The 22,339-nt window shown below is 61.3% G+C and overlaps 1 protein-coding gene across 1 annotated transcript; it reads left to right on the top strand.

Annotated features, from left to right (window-relative positions):
* Positions 1-1,905: 1,905 nt before the first annotated feature.
* On the top strand, positions 1,906-17,504 carry KIAA1755 (KIAA1755 ortholog). The gene is made up of 16 exons (XM_054391888.1): positions 1,906-1,970; positions 3,371-3,858; positions 3,954-4,117; positions 7,591-7,788; positions 8,268-9,576; positions 9,679-9,804; positions 10,469-10,592; positions 11,002-11,095; positions 12,028-12,114; positions 12,693-12,809; positions 13,251-13,349; positions 13,534-13,682; positions 14,751-14,889; positions 15,300-15,422; positions 16,276-16,467; positions 16,550-17,504. The coding sequence occupies exons 1-16, from the start codon at positions 1,906-1,908 to the stop codon at positions 17,489-17,491; spliced, it is 4,416 nt and encodes a 1,471-aa protein (XP_054247863.1). The 3' UTR covers positions 17,492-17,504.
* Positions 17,505-22,339: the final 4,835 nt, after the last annotated feature.

Below are 22,339 nucleotides of genomic sequence, written 5' to 3'. Positions count from 1 at the left end.
CCAGAGGGAACAGCTGAGCCACATCTAAGGCTGGACACAGAGGCTGGTCCTGGTCATGCTTTGGGTGAGGGAACTGAGTGTGAAACCCTGCCCTGACCCTTCCCAGGGGAAAAGGCTTCCCCTGACAGGCTGCTGCCCTGCTCTGGAGCCTGGGGGCTGCCCTGCCCTGCCAGTCCTGGAGCCTGGGGTCTGCCATGTCCTGCCAGTCTGGAGCCTGGGGGCTGCCATGTCCTGCCAGTCTGGAGCCTGGGGGCTGCCATGCCCTGCCAGTCCTGGAGCCTGGGGGCTGCCCTGCCCTGCCCTGCTAGTCCTGGTGCTGGGGCTGGGCTGCATGTTCAGGAAAGGGGCATCATGAGCTGGGAGGGCAAGGAGCTGCAGGAGGCTCCTCTCCCATGCTGCCACCTTTCTCCTGGCCAGGGTTGTGAGTCAGGACCTGCTGCCTGATGACCCCAGGCCACCCCTTGTTCCCCAAGCCAGGGCTTGTCCTCTGGCCTCACACGTTCCTTAGCACGTGTGGGCAGTTCCTGCTCCTGCCCACAGCTCTTCCTCCACATCTGGCATGGTGCAATGGCCCAAACCACGCTGAAGTTGTGTGCTGGGGCTCCTGGGGTGACTGTGAGGGTCAGGCTGAGGCTCTGCTCTATCCCCAGCAACCTCCAGCTTGGGTCTGCTGGGCTCACTGCCCACTAAGCCCCTTCCTGGGTGGGCACAGGGGGCTGGCTGCACCCAGCTGTGCCCAGAATGGCCTCTGGCAAATGCAGGGCAGCATGGCAGGAGCTGCTGCTCCTTGGGCTGCAAGGACACACAGATGTGTTTGCCTTTGGTGAGGAAACCTGCTCACCTCATCTCTTGTGGTGCCACAGCCAGCCTGGGAATTCCCCAGGGCCGGGCAGCACGTGCCAGTGCCAGAGGCATTGCTGCTGGCAGAGGAATTGCTGCCACCAGACGTCAGGCTGGGCTGTGACCTGCAGCTGTGGGGACAGCAAAGGGGAAACGTGGGGGAAAACCCAGGAGCTGGCAAGAAAAGGGAGAGCAGCCTGGCTGGGCTTGGAGGCACCTTGGAAAGGAAAAGTCCCCAGGCAGAAACAGAACCAACCCTGCCCCACTGCCAGCCAGGACAAGCTGACTGCCACCAGCAGAACCAGGCTCTGACCAGGTCCTGTGGCCACCACAGTTGTCCCTGAACCCGTGGTGGCTTCAGCCATTGCTTGGTGCAGCACTGCCAGCAGGGAGATGCAGGAGAGCTGCAGCTTCTGCCTGCTCCCATGTGGGCAGGGTGGCTGCCAGCCGGGCACTGCCCACTGGCAGTTGCATGGCCTTGGCAGCCTCTGATCCAGCAGCGTCTGAAAACAGACAGGGACACACAGGGCTTCCTCCACTGCTGTTTTCCCAGCTGCAGGGTTGCTGTGACCCATCCCCAGCTGTCCCTGGAGCAGGGAGGAGCTCTCAGCCAGCACAGAGAAGGCCATGGGGACACCCAGGACCCCAGACCCAGCACAGCATGGTGAGACATGGCCACAAGCAACGAGGCTCCCAGCAGGCACCCAGCCCTGGACACCACCCCTGGTGCTGGGCTCACCACATTCACCCTTCCTCCACTCCAACATCCTGGGGACAAGCCCAGGGTCCCCTCGGGACCAGTGCTGCAGCCAGAGTGTCTGCTGAGTGTCTGCTGTCCCCGTGGCCCCCAGACAAATGGGCTCCACTCCCCAGCTGGGGACACGAGGTCTGGGAGCCTCCTCCTGGGACACAAAAGGGGACACAGAGAGCCACGAGGGATGGCTGTGCAAAAAAAAGTAAAAAAAAAAAATAAATTAAAAGGCAGGAATGGTGACCTCGGACAGAGAGCCTGGGGGGATCTGAATGGTGGCTCTGTGCCTCTGGAGGGGCAGGGCAGGAGGCCACATGAAGCCTGTCCCAGCAGCTGCTCAGGACAAACAGGACATGGAGAAAGGGAGCAAAGGAGGAGGGTGAGCTCATGGGGTCGGGGGCAGCCGGGTGGCCCCAGCAGAACTCTGCCTTTGGAGGGACAGGCTTGGTCCTCAGCACCCCAACTCCCACCTCCAAGCTGTCTGAGGGCAGCAGGAGGACTTGTTCTGGGGTGCTGCAGGGACTCAGGGCAGGATCTGCCCACACTGGGTGCGTTTGCAGGGTGAAAAGAGCAGCCCAGGGCCAGGCAGTGAGCTGCTGCTCTCAGGCACTCCATGGTTCTGGGAGGGGAGGGGGAGAATTGTGTCCTTCTGGGCTATGCATCCTTCCCCTCCTGCTCCCCAGCACCACAGAGGGGGTCCTACCTGCAGGACCCAGTCAGCCTCTCTGCCTTCCTCCCCACCCGCAGCCTCCTCACCCAGCCCTGCTGCCTGTCGGAAGGTGCCTGAGCCAAAGGAAGTTCTTGGGCTCATTTCAGAGGTAACCAGGCAATTCCAGAAGGTCAGAGCATGAGCTCATGCTCCCCTGGTGCTGGGGAGACTATAAAAAGGCTGGAGCAGAGTATGTGAACCAGCACAATTAACGGAGTAATTGGCTGCTGCTGGGGTGGGAGGAGCTGGCCCAGCCGGCCCCAGTTTGCATTAAGGGATCCCAGGCAGACGGCTCGCACCGGGTCTGAGCCAGGGACCAGCTCTGCAGGGAGTCCTGGCACTGCCAGCGGATCTGGAGCCTCCCTGGGGGCTGAGCTGGGCGCTCCAGCCCCACTCTCCATGGCCAAGCCTCTGCCCACGCAGCGCTGGTGCTAAGCCCTGGCAGCACTCGTGACCTGTGCTGGCCATGAAAGGGCTCCTGTAGCTCCCAGGAACTGGGAAGCCAAGACAGAACCTTCCCTGATGCTGTCCTCCCACCACAGCAGCCCAGCCCAGCTGTGCCTCCTCCTGCTCTGCTGCTTTTCAGTGCCTGTCCCCTAGCCACTCACTAAGCCCTCGACAAATATGCTTCATCCCAGCCCTGGTCCTGTTCCCCACCCGAGCCCCAGTCCCACCACTTGCTCTGTCCCAGTCCCAGCCCCGATCCCATCTCTGGTCCTGTCTTCTGTCCTTGTCCTGTTCTGTCCCAGCACCATCCCAGCTTCAGTCTATTCCCTGGTCCTGTCCCAGGCTTGGTCCTATCTCTTTTTGTAATCCCCTCCCTAGTCCTGCCCTTTGTCCCATCCCCGATCCCATCCCATCCCTATCCCACGAACACAAATTCAAGCCCGAGGAGGGCTGGACAGGGAGCTGGATGCGGTGCCCAGGGTCGGAGGAGTCCAGGGACGGCCGGGTGGCACCGAGCTGCTTTAGGACAGCTCCGGTCTGTGTCTTTGGCTCCCGGGCCGGTTGGTTTTATACAACCCTGGTTGTACAAAATGGGTTGTCCCCATCCCGGCTCTGCCTGCCAGAGAGTTCTTCCCACCGCTGACACATCCCAGGAGCCCCGAGAGGCTCCTTCCTCCTGCTGAGCTTTCAGAGCAGCTCGGAAACGAGACCCCCGAGCTGGGCGAGTGCTCGGCGTGGGGAACAAACCAGTCCTGGGGGTCCGGACCGGCGCTGACCCGGCTTCAGCTAAGGGGAGGGAGCCGCAAGCGCCGCTCACGCCCCGGCTCTGCCTTTCCCGGTGCTGTGGAGCATCCCCGGAACTTCTGCCTGGAGCGGGGGACGGCAGGGGCCCCGTACCCTTCCCGGGGCTTTTCTCTGCGAGGATCTTGCACACACCCCCCCATCCCACCCCAACACAATCGCCCTGGCAGGACGGAGCCGCCGCCGCCTCGGGGACACCCGGCGGGCGCTGCCCGGCCCCGTCCCCTGCTTCCCGTCCCATCCCGGCCCCCCCCGTCCCGTTCCGGCAGCGTTCCCCGAGCCGCCCCCCGCCAGCCCCCTCCCCCGGCCCGCCCCGCCGTTCTCGCTCTTTCTTCGCCTTTTCTTTCTGTTTCCTTCTTTCTTCTTCTTCTTTTCTTGTTGTTGTGTGTTTTTTTTTTCCTCCAGAAGAGGCGGAGGGAGCCAGCCGAGGCCGGGGGTGGGGGGAGCTGGGGCTGCCCGCCCCCAGCTCGGGGCTGAGCCGCCGGCGGAGCGGAGCCGGGTCCCGGGAAGGAGGAGGGAAGGGAGAGTCGGTGCCCCCCCGGTGCCTCTGCCACTGCCCGGTGGACATGGTAATGAACTCCTGCTGCTTTCTTCCCCACTCCCCGCCGGCTCCTGCGGGCATCTGCCCGTCCTGGGGCCTCCCAAGAACGGGGCGGGCATCGGAAGGGAGGGTGGAGGAGGTGGGGTGAAGATGGAGGTGGGGTGAAGGTGGAGGTAGGGTGAAAGTGGGAGAGATCTGGAGCAGAGATCTAGGACGTCGGGTGTGGAGGTGGAACAGGTCAGATGCGAAGGTGGAGGTGGAATGAAAACGTGGAGGAGGTCGACAGTGAGGGTAGAAGTTGAGTGTGGAGGAGGTGGGTGGCAAAGGTGGAGGTCAGGAGAGAAAGCAGAGGACAAGAGCAAAGCTGGAGGTCAAGAGCAAAGGAAACAGGGGTATGAAGGTGGAGGCTGGGCTCGAAGGTGGAGGCTGGGCATGAAAGTGGAGGTGTGGTGCAAAGGCAGAGGAGGGCAGAAGTGAAGCTGGAGGTCAGGTGTGAAGGTCGAGGTATAAACGTGGTAGTGGAGGTGTGAAGGTGGAGGCCACAATCTGCTGGGGCAGGAATGTGTGGGGCTGCTGCCCACGAGGCTTAAACTTCCCTGCAAAGGTTGGTAGGGGACTGGGTGCAGCAGGTGGGTGCTGCTGTGTGACCCTGGTGTGCAGGTACAGGAGGTTCCCTGGGGCCGTCCCTGGCTCCTTTGTTCCTGCAGCTGGCATACGCTGCTGCCCTGGCTCCAGGCAATGCTGTGCCGAGCTCTGGGGCCGTTCTTCAGCCTACTCATCATGTCCTGCCAAAGTCTCTGACAGCCAGAGCGAGAGAGATTGTAATTCAGGACTGGTTCTGGAGCTCCAGCCTGGCTCCTTCCTGAGCTGGAGGGGGAAAGGAGACAGAGCTGAGTCACCCCACGGTGCTGGGCAGGAGTTAAACCACTTCCTAGCACCGGAATGCCAAAGCCCAGCTCCCAGCTCAGCTGGTTGGTGTAAAGCAGCTCAAAAAGATGGGTGCTTGGGGAGAAATATCAATCTCTATCTAACAGCACTTGGGCTGATTAGAATGGAAATGGCTTTGCAAATGTAAATCTCCTTCTGCTCCCTGATGCCTTTTGTTTTGCTCCCTCCCTGCAGCTGGCTGGGGCTAATTGGCTGCTTTTGGCTCTGCGCAGCTCCAGCCTGGCCTCAGCTTCTCCCAGGAATGCAGAGCTGCCGCCGTGGTTACCCCAAATCCCCCCTCCCCCCAGTGATGAAGGGCTTTGTGACACTCACTGAAAACCTTTCAGTCAGCACAGACCAAAATCTCCTCAGCAGGATACGAGCTGTGCCTGGTGTCTCCGTGCCTTAGCTACCCTCTCTCAATGCTGGCTGCTGTGATCCCACTGCTCGATGAGGTCCTGGGCAGCCTCATCCCACTGAGATGGGACTGGGCTCATTCAGCCCATCCAGCCCCTGGCACATCCCTCTGCTGGGGTTTGGTGGTGATCTGGGGGACCCCAGACCCTGAGTTTACCCTAACTCAGGCTGTTTCTCCTCAGCCACTAAGGTGTGGGAACACAGAAGGGGAGCTGGGCTGTGTGCCATGGGCCTGGGGAGGCTGCTCTGAGGTTTGGGGACAGTGTTGAGAGATGTGAGGGTGAGGGATGGGGCTGCTGGAAGCACCTTGGTTGTGCTAGACTCTGGTCTGTGCCCCCCACACCGTGCAAAGCCCTTCCCAGTGGTGTGGCCAAGCTGGGGAATGGCTGAGTTTAGGGCCCATCACCCCCCATGGTTCCATTTTTGGGGGCCTTGGCTTCTCTTTCTCTTCTCCTTTGCTGTTTTATCAGTGCACATGAGCTTGGTTGGTAAGAGCTGAGTTTGGTTCCCAAAGAGCTGGTTTTGGAACATGCCAGGGCTGTGCAGGGGTGACCCTGGGCAGCAGGCTCTGGTGAAGGTCAGCACAGGCAGGGCTGGTCTCTCTCTCATGCTGTCATCAGGAGCTGGATGGATCCTCCTTTGCAGATCGTGGTTCCTCACTCTTGTGCTGGGACAAGGCAGGAGCTGAGCTTGGTGGTGCCAGGCAGGGAGGTAGTGGCTGCTTGGCCAGGCTTGGTGCCTGGGAAGGAGGCAAGAACGTGGAGCTGGGCTTCACCCTGCAGCTGGGCTTGTCCAGAGCAAGGTCTCCCATTCCTCCTCAGCTCTGCCCAGACCCCATGGCTTCCCCTGCCAGGGCCAGGGGCAGGAGATCCCTGTGTGGAAACATGAGAAGTCAAGAATTACCCAAAGCATGACTGTGAAGTTTGTTAGCTAAAGCTCTTTACAGCTCATTAAGATGAATTAACTGAGGCCACTTTGTCTCCACATGGATTCCCAGGCTGTGGATTACTTGCCTGAAACTAATGCCCACCTTCAGCTGATCACATCTGATTTCCTGGGTGCCAGTCTAGGAGCACAGGGACACTTCTGAGCCACAGCTGCTGGAGTTGCAGGACCTGGCTGGTCTTTGGTACCAGAGGCATCTCTGCAGGAAGAAGAGGAGGAAGAAGAGAGCTGTCCCACTGCAGAGCACCAGATCCCTGGGCACACAGGCCAGGCCTGACCCTGCACCACACGGGCACCAGCATCCCTCCACAGCAGCACCATCTCCAGCAGCAAGGCACCGTTTGCCCTCCTGCCCCAGCCTGGTTTGCAGCTGATGGGAGCAGAACCCCCCCTGAGGAGCTGCAGAAGTCTCTCTCTTTCCCACTCAGCCATGGGCTGCTTTAGGCAGCCACATCCATGGTCACCCCTGAGCTGCCTATAACACAGCTGGGATTTCATGGGAACCGTCTGGCCGCTTCCCGCCGGATGCCTGCTGTGCCAGCCGGCCCCACACAGCCAGGAGAGCAGGCTTGGAACCCCCAGCCCATGCGTGGTGCAGGGCCAGCATCCTGACCACAAAGCCAGTGCCCTGGCCACAGGGCCAGCGTCCCAGACGTGGTCTGGAAGCGTGCAGGGGAGGGGGCCGTCCCCTGGCAGCGCTTCCCAGAAACGGCTCCGAGACTCGTTTGGAGCTTGGCGAGCTCGGTGATGAGTCTGAACCACGCACTCCATCCATCTTCAGATGTTTGTCCTTCCTCCCATCCGCTGCTGCATTCCTGCTGAGCCCGGCACATCCCCACGCTCCGCGTCTGGCTCGGGTTAACCCCTTGGCTGCTGAGGCTCCTCCGCCTCCGCACACCCAGCGTTCATCCCGGGGCTCATCCCGGGATCCTTAAACCCCAGCCCAGCGCTGGGAAGCAATCCTGGCCGTGCCCGTGGTCCTGGCTGCGTGGTGCTTGCTGGGCTTTACGCCCTGTTCTTCCGAGGAGGTTTGGAGCCTCCTGAGCTTGGTTGCATCGCCAGCATGGCCATACCAGGAGCTGGCAGAGAAGCGGTGCTGCTTGGGATGGTGGGCACAGGCTCCGGGGGGGCGGGAAGGGTGGCATCCGGGGGGCGAGGATGGCATCCCGCTGCGGGGCCACTCTCCCCAGCAGTGCTGCTTTCCCCCTGCAGGACGCCGGGTCGCTGGACGCAGCCGTGCAGGGTGCCCTCCAGGCTCTCTACCCACCCTTCGAAGCCACGGCCCCCACCGTGCTGAGCCAGGTGTTTCGGCTGCTGGAGACCAGCTTCCGTGGGGATGGGCTCTGCTGCCTGCTCCACTTCCTCATCCCGGCCAAGCGTCTCTTCGAGCACGTCCGGCAGGCTGCCTGCGTAAGCCAACCTCCCCCTGTGCCACCATGCCCCTGTGCCGCGCTGCTGGGCATCAGGGGGTTGCTGTAATGCGTGGCATCCTGTGCAGCCATGCCCTGTGCCAGGCTGCAGGCTCCCTCCATGCATGTCCCACTCCCCTCAGGGCAGAGGGGATTGCAAATGTGCCCGGTTGCCAGCACAGAGCCTGGCACATGCAGTCCTTGTAATAAGGGTGGGGGCACACCCAGGACACCTTGCCTCAGCCTTGGAGAGGCTTCAGGTGGGGTTTGCCCTCTGTACCCTGGGAATGGCTGCAGGCTTGGGGTGGGATTGCAGGACCGTGCTGTGGCTCATCTCAGGGAAGTGCCACCAGGTCCCTGGGCTCTTCCGTCCCACCACGGAAGCACAGAGCAGGGCAGTGAGATGATGAGGGGCTAGCCAGGAGGGTATGGAGGTGGTGGGGGCTCTGGTTCACATGCTGTCTTCTTCCTCCCTACCAGGCTCCCTACTTTAACTGCATCTTTCTCCACGAGGGCTGGCCCTTGTGTCTTCACGAGAAAGTGGTCGTCCACCTGGCACCGCTCAACCCTCTGCTGCTGCGCCCTGGGGACTTCTACCTGCAAGCAGAGCCCTGCGAGGAGCACTCTGCCCGCATCACCCTCAAACATCTGTCCCGGGACTTGAGCACGGTGGAGGAGACGCCGGTCCCCGAGGCTGCCTACCCTCTGCTCTTCACCACCGAGTGGCTGGAGGAGATCAACGGCTCCCGGGACACGGCGCCGCTCCGCACCTGCCTGGTGGCCACCGAGAACGGCGTCGCCCCCCTGCCCTGGAGCAAGATCGCCACGCCCGAGTTCATCGACAAGCCTAAGGCTGGAGGTGACAACACCCAGCAGGGCTCCGCTCCTGGAAGTGCAGCTGAGCCGGCAGCAGCCAGCGTGGCCGTGCCCCGTGGCACGGTGGACGTTTCGGTGCCCTATGGCAATGTGGCGGGCACCATCCCGGGCTGCAAGGGCACCTCTCGGAAATCGAGCCAGGGCAGGTACCCAGGGCTGATCAAGGTGGAGCAGGCTGGACTGCAGAAGCAGCCAGGCACGCTGGCCATGCCCAGCCTCTACGAGATCATCAGCCAGAACCTGGAGGGGGAGTACGTGGACCTGCTGGACTGCTCCCAGGAGCAGCTGCACCTCCTGTCCAGGTCCCTGCCACCCACTCCCCCTGTGGGGCCGATGGGGACCGAGGCTGGGACAGCGTTTCCCTGGACAAATGGGGGTCAAGGAGCAGATGCCTGGCCCTGCGTGGGGACATCAGGTTCGAAGGGGGGTCCCTGCACCCCGTGCCTGGGGAGGAAGCTGGGCCGGGAGCTGGGGCCACACGGCCTGCGGTGCCGCCACCGCGACTCCTACCTGGCCGCTCTGCAGAACCCGGTGAACTTCGGCCCCGGGCTGATGACAGCCATCCTGGAGGAGTCTGATGGCCCCGGCCCTGAGCCACCCCCTGCCACCCATCATGAGACCCCCGTGCAGCACGGGATGGGGGCTGACAGCCCCACACCACCCACCCACCAGCCTCACCAAGCCAGTCCCAGGGTGCCAGCAGAGGCACAGTCACAGCAGGGCAGCCCCCGGCTCTCCACGGGCTCCAGCCACAAATTCTCCTTCCTGAGGGGCCCCCGGCTTGGGGCAGCCCCCGGGGATGAAAAAGCCCCCAGCCAGCAGGAAGGGGCATGGAAGAAGATGACTGCCATCTACTCACCCCGGATGGGCAGAGCCAAGCCAGCTGGGAAAGGTACCAACCGAGCAGGGCTGGGTGCCCACCTGGGCACTTGTGGGAGTGGGGGCTTGGCATCTCCCTGCTCCATGGCACATCACCAGCTCCTCTTTCCATCCCCATGGGCAGGTACTGACAGAGCAGAGGAACGGTCTCTGGAAAGTACCAGCTGCAGGAACGGTCCCCTGGTGCCCAGCACCCAGGAGCCACCAGCCTGGCAGGAGCTGCATGCTGGGCTGCTGCACTCGGGCATCGTGTGCCTGCCAGGTACCCGCCAGCACCTCGATAGGAGGATGTCAGGAGAAGCCTGTGGAGGGAAAGTGGTAGGCTGCTGGGGGGGACAGGGGGTTTCTGGAGGAAGGTCTCAGGGCTTTGCTGAAGGCCAGAAAGCTCCCAGGCAGAAAACTTCCTTTCAGTTGAGGAAAAAAAAAGCAAAAGGCAAAGCAGACAAACAAGGGCCCCGAGCAGCAGCCCCAGCTGCAGCCAGTCCTCCCACACCATTCCTCACCAGTGAAGCTGCTCAGTGCTCAGCTGCCAAGCACTCAACACTTGGCTTCTTCCTTTTCCCAAGAACTGGAAAACAGTGACAAAAAAACCCAATGATTTTGCAGCAAGAACCTCCCCAGCGCCTCTGCCCTGGCACTTCCAGGGCTGGCGCTGGTGCTGAGAGCCCTTGTGGCCTGTCATTGCCCATCTGGAGGGGCTGGGTGGGGGCTGCACCAGGGTGGCACAGGATTAACCTGGGCAGAGCCCCCTGAACCAGGGCTGAGTCCCCTGAGCTGGGGCAGAGCCCAATCCTGCACCCCTGAGGTGACCCTGCATGGCCAGCAGCAGTGAGGCCAATTGGAACCCTCAGGGGGCTTGCTCAGGGCTGGAGCTGGCACCCGGGGGGAGGTGGTGCTGGAGGGGTCACTGGTCCCTGTCCCTGCAGGGAGCTCAGACAGGCTGGGCAGGGCCCTGCTCCAGGTGACCACCAGTGGCAGTGCCTGGGGAGCTGCGTGGTGCTCAGCCAGCGAGCTGACAAGACTCATCCTCTACCTCTGCTCCCTGCCCAGGTAAGTGCCAGGAGGACCTTCAGGAGGCTCCCAGATGGTTCCTGCATGGGGGGTGCTGGGCAGTTCCTGGGATGGATGCTCACCATCCTGCACAGGCTGGTTTGGGCACAGCCCACATGTCCTCACCATGTTCCCAGCCCCCCCTGCAGCCCCTCCTGAGGACCTTGTGCCATGTCTTTAACCAAGGCAACCATTTCTGAAGGTCTGGCACTGCCCTTGGCTGGGGCATCCTACAGGGTCAAGCCCATCACTGGTGGCCGCTGGTTCCTCCCTGCCCTCACCCTGCTGCCCAGGGGCACAGAGCTGTGGGGGGAGGCTTTGAGTGGGTCCTGCCAGAGGGAAGGGACCCCCACTTCATGTCTCACTTCTAAGCAGTGCCATCTGCCTCCTGCTCTGTTCCCCCTGCCAGGCGAGGAGTGAAGGACTCAGGGCTGACCGTGGTGGTGGATGCCAGGAAGCAGCTGCCAGCTCCTGCCCTGTTCTGTGCCCTCCGCTCTGCCCAGGTATGCCCAGCCCCAGCCCTGTGCCATGGACACACCAGAGGGTCCCTTCCCAGGAGCAAGTGCTGCTGCCTTTTGGGGTCCCTCCAAGGCTCCTCTGTGCCCACTGTGATGCACAGCTGGCAGCAGCCACTCCAGCAGCCCTGGTGCCTTGGCTGTGGTTTTACCTCACTCACAGATTTTGCCCATCAGTGCCATGGCACAGATCTGCCATGGCAGCTCCTGGCAAATCCCTCTCCCTCTGGCTGCCTCCTCCTGGCAGCTCCCCAGCCCAGCTCCCAACTCTCTGTAGGTCTGACAGTGCTTAAACAGCTGCCACGTGGTTTCCAAACTTGCTGATAACTCTAATTTCTGGGCATGACTGTGGTGGCACAGACCATGCCCCAGTGGCACAGCCCCAAACCAAGCTCACACCTGGCACTTCCAGCTCCTCAGGTGCCAGCCACAAGGCTCTGGTGGTTTGGGACCAAAGAGCCCTTCCCAGCCCTGCAGGTTCTGTCCTTGACCTCATCCCCACTGGCACCTGGCACCATGGTTTGTGCCTAACCCGTTCCCCATCCTGCTGGTTGAGCTCACCTGGAAATGGGCTCTGCAGCAACGGCCAATGGTCCTGGCAGGGTTTCAGTGCCAGGGCTGAGGCAGTGCCCTGCACAGCCCCAGGGGCAGTGGGGGTCCTCCTTGCAGAGCTGCCCTCTTTGCAGAGCTGCCCTCTTTGCAGAGCTGCCCTTGCCTCCACCTGCTCAGGGCTTCCTTGCAGCCTGTGCCACAAATGCCACACCAGCTCCAGATTGCCAGGGAAGGGGCTTGCCCAGGAGGAGGCCATGGCCTGAGCCACCCTTTTCTGTTCCCCACAAAACAAGCCCTGGCATCACCCTGGGTAGCTCCAGGGCTGTGCCATGGGGTCTGCTGTGGTGACTCTTCCCTGCCTCCCTCAGAGCACCTCTCCAGGCTGCATCCACACCGTGCTGCTGCTGGCCGAGAAGGAGCTGGCTGCCCACCGTGAGAGGCTGCCCGGGGTGCAGGTGAGCCTCTCCCCGTCCCCTCCTCCTGTCCCCACATTATCTCCCTTGGGAAGAGCAGAGCTGGGGTGAAAGGAGCCTCCTGCCCTGGGGGACCCTTTGTCCCCTCACCTGGAGACCCCTGCTCTTGGAGCCCAGGCAGAGCAGCTCCTTGCTAGGGCAGGTCCTCCTGTGCCATGTGCAGGATGAGGCCCTTGGGCTTGATGTGCTGTGCAGGCAGGTGACAGCCAAGCACTGTCCCAGTTGCCTCCATTGGCCTTACACCAGGCCCTGGGTTGGTAAGTCCAAACTGGAAGGAGTTTACTGCTCAGTGCTGCTGGGTTTAATTAGTAGAATGTGCAGCATTAACGAGCTGGATCCCCTGGCACAGCTCTGCTGGCAGAGCTGGCAGCCCTGCTGAACCCTCCTGCCTTTGCCACGCTCCCAGGGCCACTGCTCTGTACCTGTTACCCTGGCAGGGTGGCTGTGGGGCAGCAGGGGCTTGTGCCCTGCTCCAGGCTGTCCCTGGGCAGGGGGAGTGGTGTGGGCTTTGGGGAGGGAGCTGGTGCAGTGCCATGGTGCTCATAGCCCCCTCCCCACAGGTGGAGACCCTGGGGTCGCTGAGGGCCCTGGGCCGCTTTGTCGACAGCTCCCAGCTGCCCCCGGAGCTGGACGGTGCCTTCCCCTACTGCCACGGCGAGTGGGTGCAATTCTTCCAGGTGTCTGTCACCACGCAGTGAGCCACCACCTCACCTCCCTGCTGTGCCCCTTGTGTCTGTGCCTGAGCTCTCACCTCACCTGCCCAACCTGCCCCCTCCCCGTGCCCGTTACTGCGCCATGAGCCATTGCCTCACCTCCCTGAGGGGGCTGCTGTCACGCTGTGAGCCATCACCTCACCTCCCTGCCAGGTCCCTCTGCCCCCAACACGGCTTCCATGTCTCAGCCATCCCTAGAAAAGCAGCAGGGAAGCCCAGGGGAGGGAAAGGAAAAGCTCTGAGTGCAAGCAGGGCAATCCCTTCTGCCCACCCATCTCCACGCTCCCTTCTTCCCCAGCTTTAACCCAGTGCCCCATGGTATTCCCTGGCACTGCTCCTTCTTCTCCTCAAGACAGGCTGCCCTCCTGCCCCAGCCTCACTGACCTGTTGTATTTCCTTTGGCAGAAGCTGCACCCCTTCATGGCTGGCCTCAGGCAGGCATCAGAGCTGCTGCAGAGCTGCATCCAGGAGCTGCGTGGCACTGAGGCACTGGCAGGGACACAGGTGCTGGGCAGGTGCTGGGGCTTCCAAAGAGCCCCCCTAGGGTGTCCCAAAATGAGCTGCAACTCCTCCCAGACTGGCCACAGCTCTGTTCCCTCTCCCCTTTACTTGTCCCTGGGTCCTATGCTGGCCCAGGAGCTGCCAGGTGAGACCTCAGGTGAGATCCATGTCCCACCTCCCTCCACAGGACGTGGCTGCCTGCATCCAGAGGCACCAGGCGCTGATGGGGAGCGTGCTGAGCGACCCTCAGCTGGTGCAGCTGCAGCGGGAAGGGGGCTCTGTCCTGGCCAGGCTGCGCAGGGAGGCTGCCCAGCTCCGTGCTTCAGCCCACGTTAGGTAAGAGGGGGTGGCTCTGCTGGCACAGAGAGTGGCAACGCTGGCGACCCCAGGCTCCTCTGCTGGCCACAGAACCACCTCCCCATCGAGGTCCCCATTGGCACAAGCTGCTTCCCAGCACATCCCAGAGCTGCACCCTGCTCTCTCCTGCCCTGCCAACAAGCCCTGACCCTCGAGCTGGCATCCCAGAGAGCCCCGGGCAGGGTGTCCCGGCTGGGGAGGGGGCAATGTTTCTTGGCGGGGGGGACTCTACTGCATCAAGGCCACGCTCCAGGGCTGCTCGGCAGAGCCTGCAGAGAGCCCTCCAGGCTGCAGACAGCCAAAGCCACTAGATGGGGCCAAGCCCCGGCGGTGCCGCGATCGTCCGGCCGCGCCGTGCTTGGCTGGGAATGCGGCACATCATGTCCGGGAATGCCGCACGTGTCCGGGAATGCCATGCCCCTCGGGCAATGCCTCATTTGTCTGGGAATGCTGCACGTGCCTGGGGGTGCCATGCTCCTCTGGTGGTGCCACACTCACCCAGCAATGCAGCATGTGCCTGCTGATGCCACACTCCTCTAGTGACGCCACACTCCTCCAGTGGTCCATGCATGCACAGCACTGTTCCCACTGCTCCCTTTGCTCACCTGGGCCAGGCAGCCAAATCTTGCCCATCCCATGGTCCCCAACATCTGTCTTGCTGCATGGGGTGAGGAGGTGTCTGGGCACCCCAGGGCCAGAGAGCTCCTCTGCAGCATGCCCAGCGTGCAGGGCTTGAAGCCTACTGCCCAGCACACCACAGGGTGAGGGTGAGGCCTCGAGTCCTGGGTGGGCTCAGAGGATGCAGGAGGATGGGGAAAAGGTCTCTTGGTTGGCTCCTGACCTGGACACCTTCCAGCCTCTGACCAGCCACATGTCCTGGGTCATTGCCTGCCTGCTCCTGGCTCCTGGATGCCTGCATGGCCACACAGCAGTGCCCACTTCCATGGAACTGCCCATCCAAGACTCCTGCCTGCTGCTGAGCTGCCTTGGCCGGAGAAGGAGTCAGCAGCACCCAGCACTGACACCTCTTCTGCTTCCCACCACCAGGACCAGCATGGAGCTGGCCGAGGGGCTCTACAGCCAGCTGGAGGAGCAGCTCCATGACCTGGTGTCCCAATCCAATGGCTGCCTGGAGCGCCTGGAGTCCCTCCGCAAGGTCCGGCAGCTTGAGGCTGAGTTCAGCAAGGTGGGTCCCTGGGGTACTGCTCTGAGTGTCCCCACCTTGTCCTCTCTGGTGTCCTCACCTTGTTCTCTGTGGCATTCCTTCCTTGTCCTCCGTGGTGCTTCCCCTTCTCCTCCATGGTGTCCTCACCTTGCCCTCTGTGGCGTTCCCACCTTGTCCTCCGTGGTGCTCCCCCTCATCCTCTGTGGTGTCCCCACCTCATCCTCTGTGGTGCTCCCAGGCTGAGCACTTTGGGCACATTTGCCCAGGTTCTGATGCTGAAGGAAGCCTGGAGGACAGCAGGGGCTGCCTGAGCTTTGGCTTAATTACAGTTGTGACCACACCTGGGGTGGGATGCTCAGCTGGGCAAAGGAAAGGGGGGTGCCAGGGGGTGTCTGATGCCACCTGACCCCTGGCTCTGCTCTCCTCCACAGCTGGGCTGCTGGCTGGATGGGGAGGCAGCATCCAGGCTGCAGGAGATGGGCACAGAGGAGCCAAACCCTGACAGCTCTCAGGGCTCTGCTGAGCGCTTCAACGAGTTCCTCACCCAGGCAACGGTATGTTGGGAGGGGACAGCCTGTGACAAGCATCCCTGGGGTCCTGCTGCCAGCAGTGCTGAGAGGTGGCTCTGGACATCTCAGCTGGAAACCAAGTTAGAAATGACCAAATATCCTTAGAGAGTTTGATTTGGAACAAGGCTTCTGGGCAAAACCAGGGGTCCCCAGGCTGAGTGAAGCTGCAGTTTCCAAGCCCAGCTTGGCTGGCATCTTGGCACCGTCCTGCTCTGCTGAGGGGAGGGCTGTGCTGCTCCTTGCTGTGCTTTGGGCTGGAGCTGCCATTCCTGACCCCTCCTGCACTTCATCCTTCACAGCCCCCTTCATCCCACAGGGCTGCAGAACCTGGATGTCCGTCAGGCAGTGGATAAGGTGGTGCCCAGGACTGGTTCCTCCTATAACCCCAGAGATGAGGTCTCTTTAGTTAAGGCACTGCAGGGAGGCTGAGGCAAGGTGACCCTGCTCAGGACAGGATGATGCTGTTTGTGTATTCAGAGCCAAGCCAAGCCAGAGCAGATATTTGGGCAGTCCACATTCTCCTTGTTTCTTCTCACTTGCCCAGAAATTGGTCCAGCACTGGAACTGGCTGCCCAGGGAGGTGCTACAGTTCCCATCCCTGGAGGTGCTCCAGAAACATGTGGCCATGGCACTTGGGGACACAGTTTGATGGCCGTTGTAGTGTTGGATTGAAGGTTGGACTCAAGGATCTTGGAGATCTCCTCCAGCCCAAACAATTCCAGGATTCTGTGAGACCTTTCCCACGCAGCTCAGACAGTGACACTGCCACACATCCCAGCACGGCAGGGCAGTGCCGTTCCCTGAGCACGGAGCCTCTCCTTCCCTACCACCCCCACAGGCTCGGTACCGGCAGGGGCTGGCCCTGTGTCAGGAGGCGGCGGAGCTCCGGGCCACGGCATTCCCGGAGGCAGATCCCTTCCGGGCGGCTGCGGCGCTTTTCCAGACCAAGCTATTGGGCTTCCTGGGGCAGGTGGAGCGGCGGCAGGAGGAGCAGGAGCTGCTGCAGGAGCTCGGCCGCGTCTCCAGCAAGGTGGGTGCCCAGGATCTGCTCCCGCGGGACCGGTGCCTGTTGGGCACCCGTGGCAAACAGCCTCTCTTGTCCCCTTCCCCAGCTGGCAGGGCTGCAGCTGGACTGCAGGCAGTGCCCAGCCCGGGCACGGCGTGGCGAGGGCCAGGAGCTGCAGTGCCTGCAGAGCTCCTTCCAGAAGCTGTCGGTGGAGTTTGCCCTGGAGAAGCTGCAGGAGATGAAGGCTCAGGTGCGGAGGATGCAGAGCAGCCAGGGGCTGGCAGCTTGGACCGAGGCACGGCACAGGTACCAGGAGACCCGGCAGGTCCTGGAGGAGATGCTGGCAGAGCTGCAGGAGGCCTGGGGAGCACAAGCTGAAGGGCAGGGAGATGCCTTAAGCCCCCCTGGCTCAGGACCTGTAGCCCCTTGCAAGGAAGCTTCATTCTGCAAAGCAGCCACCAGCCCCAGGCGGGTGGTGCTGGGGGGCCAAGGGCCAGCAGAGCAGCCAGAGCCCAGGGCCAAGCGGCCTGGACAGCCCCAGGCCAGCAGTGTTCCCAGCCCCACGCTGGGTGCAGAGCCAAGTTCCCCACAGCCCCACGGGCAGGGGGACCATGCCCCCCACCACAGCTCTGCTGGCACCTCCCTGCCCAGACCCGAGGGCAGAGCCAGCCTGGGAGCTGCAGGACACCTCGCCCAGGATTACAGCCAGCTCCCTCAGAGGCATCCTTTCACCCTGCCTCCCCAGGCACGTTTTCTGGGTGCTGACCCATTGTGTGCCCCCTCTGTGCCCCTCGGGACTGTCTCAGCCCCTGGCACACGGGGCCTGCCTGCAGAAGCCACTCAGTACTTCCAGGTTTCCAGCCAGAGCAGTTTGTCCTCTGAAGACTCGGACTCACAGACCTCCACTGAGGAGACCTCAGCAGTGAGCTTGGCTTTGCCCCAGGACCTCCAGGGTCCCAGACCACCTGGTCTCTCTGAAAAGCCCTCCCAGATTGTTTACCTGGAGAACCACCACAGCAAGAGACCAGCTAAAGCCAATGCCAAGTAAAACCAACCCCTTCCACTTGGGGCTGCCTCTGCCCAGTTGTGCAGGTCTTGATCACCAACTGGATGGGACAGGCCGTGCTGGGAGGTGGGATGCTGGGACCCCTTGCCCACCCCTCAGCCCCAGAGTCCTCCAGTTCTCCATACTTAGCACTGACCCCACTGTGGGACAGCAGTAACTTTGTCACCAGCCTCTTGAGGTTCATTCATCCTCTACTAGGCATGCAGCAACCTGTGCCTGGGGTGCAGGATCCCTCCCAGGGCCAGCCAGGTCTGCCCAGGACAGCTGGAAGGCTCCCTGCTGGATGCTGGAGCATCCCATGGGAGCACAGAGCTGTGTTTGTGCCCAGCAGCCCCACCACCTGTTGGGTGGTTCCACTGTCTCCTGCACTGCACTGGCCAGTGCCAGCGATGGGCATTCTGTTCCTGCACACTCATTAAGGTGGCACTGATGTCATTAGTGGTAATAAACCCAGAGAGAAACACCCAGAGTGGTCCTCCTGGAGCCCAATGAAAAGCTGCCCAGAGCCAGGCTGCCCACCCAGGCCCCCTGCTGCTGCCCCAACCCAGTGGCAATAGGCAGCCCATGGCACCACAAGAGTCTCCTGTGCCCCCAGTATGGCTGGGAAGGGACTTCTTTAAGGGTGATGGAGCCCTGGAGCAGGCTGCTCAGAGACGTGGTGGAGTCTTCATCTCTGGAGACATTCCAAACCCACCAGGATGTGTTCCTGTGTGACCTTGGCTAGGTGAACCTGCCTTGGCAGGGGGGTGGACTGGATGATCTCCAGAGGTCCCTTCCAACCCCTGACATTCTGTGGCTCTGCAGAGGCTGTGACCACAGCCTGCTTCTCCTGCCCACCACCAGCCTCTCACTGCTGGTAGGATGACCCTGCTTCAACCCCTGCTGGCTCATCACCATTGTCCCCTGCCCCTCTGCAGCTATCTGCAGAATGAGTCCCTCTCCCTTTTTGGGGGTTCAAAGAGCTGCTTCCACCCCTGGTTCTCACTCCTGGTGCATGGTGGGGTGGTGTCATCCTGCCCAGCCTCCCTGCTCGCTGGGAACATGCTGTCCCAAAGCTGAGCTGGCTGTGACCTCACTGATCACCATCCCAAACAGCCCAGGGTCCCTGGGGATCCTGTCCCCATGGCACATCCCACAGAGTCACACCACCTGCCTGGGCACCCCAGACAGCACCATGAGCTCATGGGGGACAGCGAGGGGCAGCAGTGGCTCATGCAGGAGCCAGACAAACCCTCTCCTCCTCCCAGCCACGGCCTGCTCATGGCCCCCATGGGTGCTGTGCCTCAGCAAAGGGCCCTTGCCCATCCCAGTGTCTCTCAGCATCACTCATACCCCCCTCAGCCTTGTTTTTGCCAAGTGCCTGAGCCCAGCCCCACTGAGATCTTCTCTGGAGGCTGCAGTCAGGGCCACCCCCTGCTGCCACTCAGCCTCCTCCTGCCAGAGTCATTAATGAGTGCTAGGGAAGATCCATCCCTGCCTGCTCCCCAGGCACTGCCCTGGGACCTCCTGCCCATCCCCTGCTCTTTTCCCCTTGTGCTTCTTTCAAACTCCATCTTCTCCAGCTCAGACACCAAGTCCCCCATAGCACTTCTGTCCCTGCTTCACTGAAACCCTGCTGGCCGAGGTCTGTCCCCTTCCCTTTGCCTCAGCAGCAGAGAGCCACCAGGGCAGGTCTGCACGACCCATCCTGGGTGAACCCAGCCAGCTCCACTCCATTCTGCAAGCAGTGGCACGTCCTGAGCGTCACCAAGGTCACCCCAGCCCAGCCACTCTTCCTACCTCTTCCCGTGATGATGTTTGCTCTTGCCCAACAGCCTGGCCCTGGGCCAAGCCTGAAGTGCTCCAGAAATCCCCCTCTCTGCGGAGCTGATGCAAGACAGAGCCCTGGAGAGGGAGCAGACGGACGCCTACTGCTGCCCCAGCGTCACTGCGAGCCGCCCGGGGCTGGCTGGCCCCACACTGACCTCTGCTCCCCATCCTCTGCCACCCCACCTCCCACCCCGAGCCTGCCTGCTCCCCATCCCCACGCAGAGATGGAGCCTAGCTCATCCTGAGAGCCAAAAAAAACCTCTTCTTCCTCCAGAAGCATTTAAAGCCCACCCTGACTGCTGCCTTGCTGGATTTTCTGCTCTGCTGACAGCTGTGGCCTCTCCTCACACATCCATTCCCCTCTGCACCACCCAGCACCTCCAGCTGCCTCCTTGGACACCGATTTTTGCTCCTCATCCCACGTGCAGGAGCTGGGGGGGCCTCAGGACTCCTCCTTATCAGCCCTCAGCTGATAGCTCAGCCTGCTGCACCAGCGTGGCACAGCCACATCCCAGCTCAGGCTTGTGCCAGGGCCTCAGGCTGGACTTGCTGCCCACCTTATTCATAACCCCTGGGAAAGGCAGAGGCTGTGCTGCCAACAAGCATAGCACACACTGGCACTGCCACAGGAGACACCACTGGCACCACCGTGGCACACACCAGCAGCACTGCCACAGCACACCAGCTCCTGGGCATGGACACTCTGGGGGGGGTCTGTGCCAAGGCATGGCTGGGATCAGCTGGGCTTGAGCTGCCCCAAATCCTGGCAGCTGTCTCCATCACCCTCCCTGGCATCAGTAGGTTCTTCCCCTCCCCAACAATTCCTGCTTCTCACACTGTCCAGGAAAGACCTAAACAGCCGAGAATTAACCCCAAGCTGCTCTGTCAATCAAAGAAGAGGAAGGAAGAGTGGCAACAGTGTTACTGCTGAAGTAGCTCTGCCTGGAAGTGCTGGGTGATGCCAGCACAGCACAGCAACCCCTCACTGCCACACGCTGTTGCTGGCCAGCAATCTCCCATCCCTACCTGAGCCTGGGAATTCCAACCCTGCCCTGCCCACGACAGTTGGGTCCCACCTCCAGGACAGGCTGGGGAGGGAAGGGGGAACCAGAGGCTGTGAGGAGCTGGAAGTGCATCCAGCAAGACCTGGATGTGGGATTTGAGACATAAACTTGAGCAAAGCAAATATTTAGAGTCTGGGAAGGAAAGGGAATAGTCCAGACAAGTCCAGGAGGCCCCAGTCCCATGGCAGGGTGGGTACCAGGTCCATGCCCAGCCCATGCCCAGCCCCTCTTCTGCTGCAAGTGGAGGTGAAGCTCTGATGGCATCAAGCTGGGGCAAACCCATCGAGTTGGGACAGTTTCTGGTTTTCCACTTCTGAGCAGGAACAGTAATTGGGATGTCCCCAGCATGGGTTTGAGATTCCTCACATTAACCTCCTGATTCCACAGCAAACTCCTGGGGAGAGCCAGGGCAGCAGTGACTGACAGGAAGGGAAACTCAGCATCTGACACACCACTCCCAGCACCTCACCAGCAGGTTCCTGGGGCTGGGGGATCCTGGGGCCATGGGGACTGGACCAGTTTGGTCAGGGTTTGCCCTTACTCAAACCCACCCAGTGTGGGTTTGAACAATGGAATCATAGAATACTGGAATGGTCTGGGCTGGAAGGGACCTCCAATGGTCACCCAGTCCAACCCTCTGCACTCAGCAGGGACATCTCCACCAGAGCAGCTTGCTCACAGCCTTCTCCAGCCTCACCTTGAAGAGCTCCAGGCATGGGGCCTCAACTCCCTCCCTGGACAACCTGTTGCAGTGTTCCAGCAGCCTCCTGCTGCACAACTTGTTCCTCACATCCACTCTCAATCTGCTCTGCTCTCATTTCAAACCCTTGCCCCTGCTCCTGTCCCTGCAGGCCTTTGCACACAGTCCCTCTGCAGCCTTCTTGCAGCCCCTGCAGGTACTGGGAGGCTGCTCTGAGGTCTGCCTGGAGCCTTCTCTAGGCTGAATACCCCCAGCTCCCTCAGCCTGGACCCATCGGGGGGGAAAGCTTTTGCTATCAATCCAGTGTCCTCTGCCCTGCTGGGAAAAGTCTTTCCCTCTCCATGGCCTCCCTTGGCTAGGAAAAAGTTGGGACTTTGGAAATTGTGGGTTTTAGGTTTGGAGGAGCAGCACTTCCCATGGAGAAACAGCATCAGCCTCCAAAACAGATGGGATTCAGATCCCTCTAAGGCAAACAATGGCCTTCCTGTTGCTTGTCTTTTTCCAAAAGAGAAACAAAAAAAAGAAAAAAAAAAAGGAGGGGGGGGGAGAAAAAAAAAAGGGGGGAGGGGAGAAATCGAGAAGATTATTTTGTAATTCCTGAGATTAACTGATAAGAGAGGAGAGAAATTCTGGAAAAACCTTCCCTCAGAGGAACCCTCAGCTGCCCTCAGCCTCATATCTGTCTGGGCACAGCTGGAGCCCTCCCACCACAAACTGTTTGTGCAGCCCTCTGCAAAACTCTTCTTATCTCTGCTGAGCCTTCAGCGCCTGATTTATGGCTCCGAGGCTGCCCAATTAAGCCATAACCTTTCCAGAAAGGCGAGCCCAGGAGTTAATCAACATCCAGTTCCCACCCATGAAATGGCAAAATCGTTTGTCACAGGGTAGCAGAGGATGTCCTGCTGGGCTGGCAGGGGCCTGGCAGTGCCAGAGCACCATGGCCAGCCCAGCCCGTGGAGGGAAGCTCCTGCAAAGCTCAGAGAAAGATTCTCTCCCACCCCATCCCGAGGGAAAAAGGTGCTAAACGTTCAGTGTAGAAGACAAAAGCATCCTGGAGACAGGAGGCAGGTCATGGGTCAGATGAGGATGCCAGCCCCAGGGGGCTGCCCTCCTCTTCCTCATGGCAGCTCTTGGGGACAGCCATCCCCCACTGCCGAGCAGCCGGTACCAGGGTCAGCACGGAGCAGGGAGATCCAGCCAAGATCAGCAACTCTTCCTCTTCCTCCTCCTCCTCCTCACTGCTGGGTTCCCGTCAAA

This window comes from Indicator indicator, chromosome 24, assembly GCF_027791375.1.
Source record: "Indicator indicator isolate 239-I01 chromosome 24, UM_Iind_1.1, whole genome shotgun sequence".
Lineage (NCBI taxonomy): Eukaryota > Metazoa > Chordata > Aves > Piciformes > Indicatoridae > Indicator > Indicator indicator.
Note: the sequence above shows the minus strand (reverse complement) of the source record. Positions and strands in the feature narration are given on the sequence as shown.

Excerpts from the sequence above, each read along its gene's own strand:
- KIAA1755 (XM_054391888.1), top strand. The coding sequence starts at position 1,906 with ATGAAGCCTGTCCCAGCAGCTGCTCAGGACAAACAGGACATGGAGAAA. Across the intron at positions 10,593-11,001 it reads TACCTCTGCTCCCTGCCCAG|GCGAGGAGTGAAGGACTCAG; the intron begins GTAAGTGCCAGG and ends TCCCCCTGCCAG. Across the intron at positions 13,683-14,750 it reads CGTGCTTCAGCCCACGTTAG|GACCAGCATGGAGCTGGCCG; the intron begins GTAAGAGGGGGT and ends TCCCACCACCAG.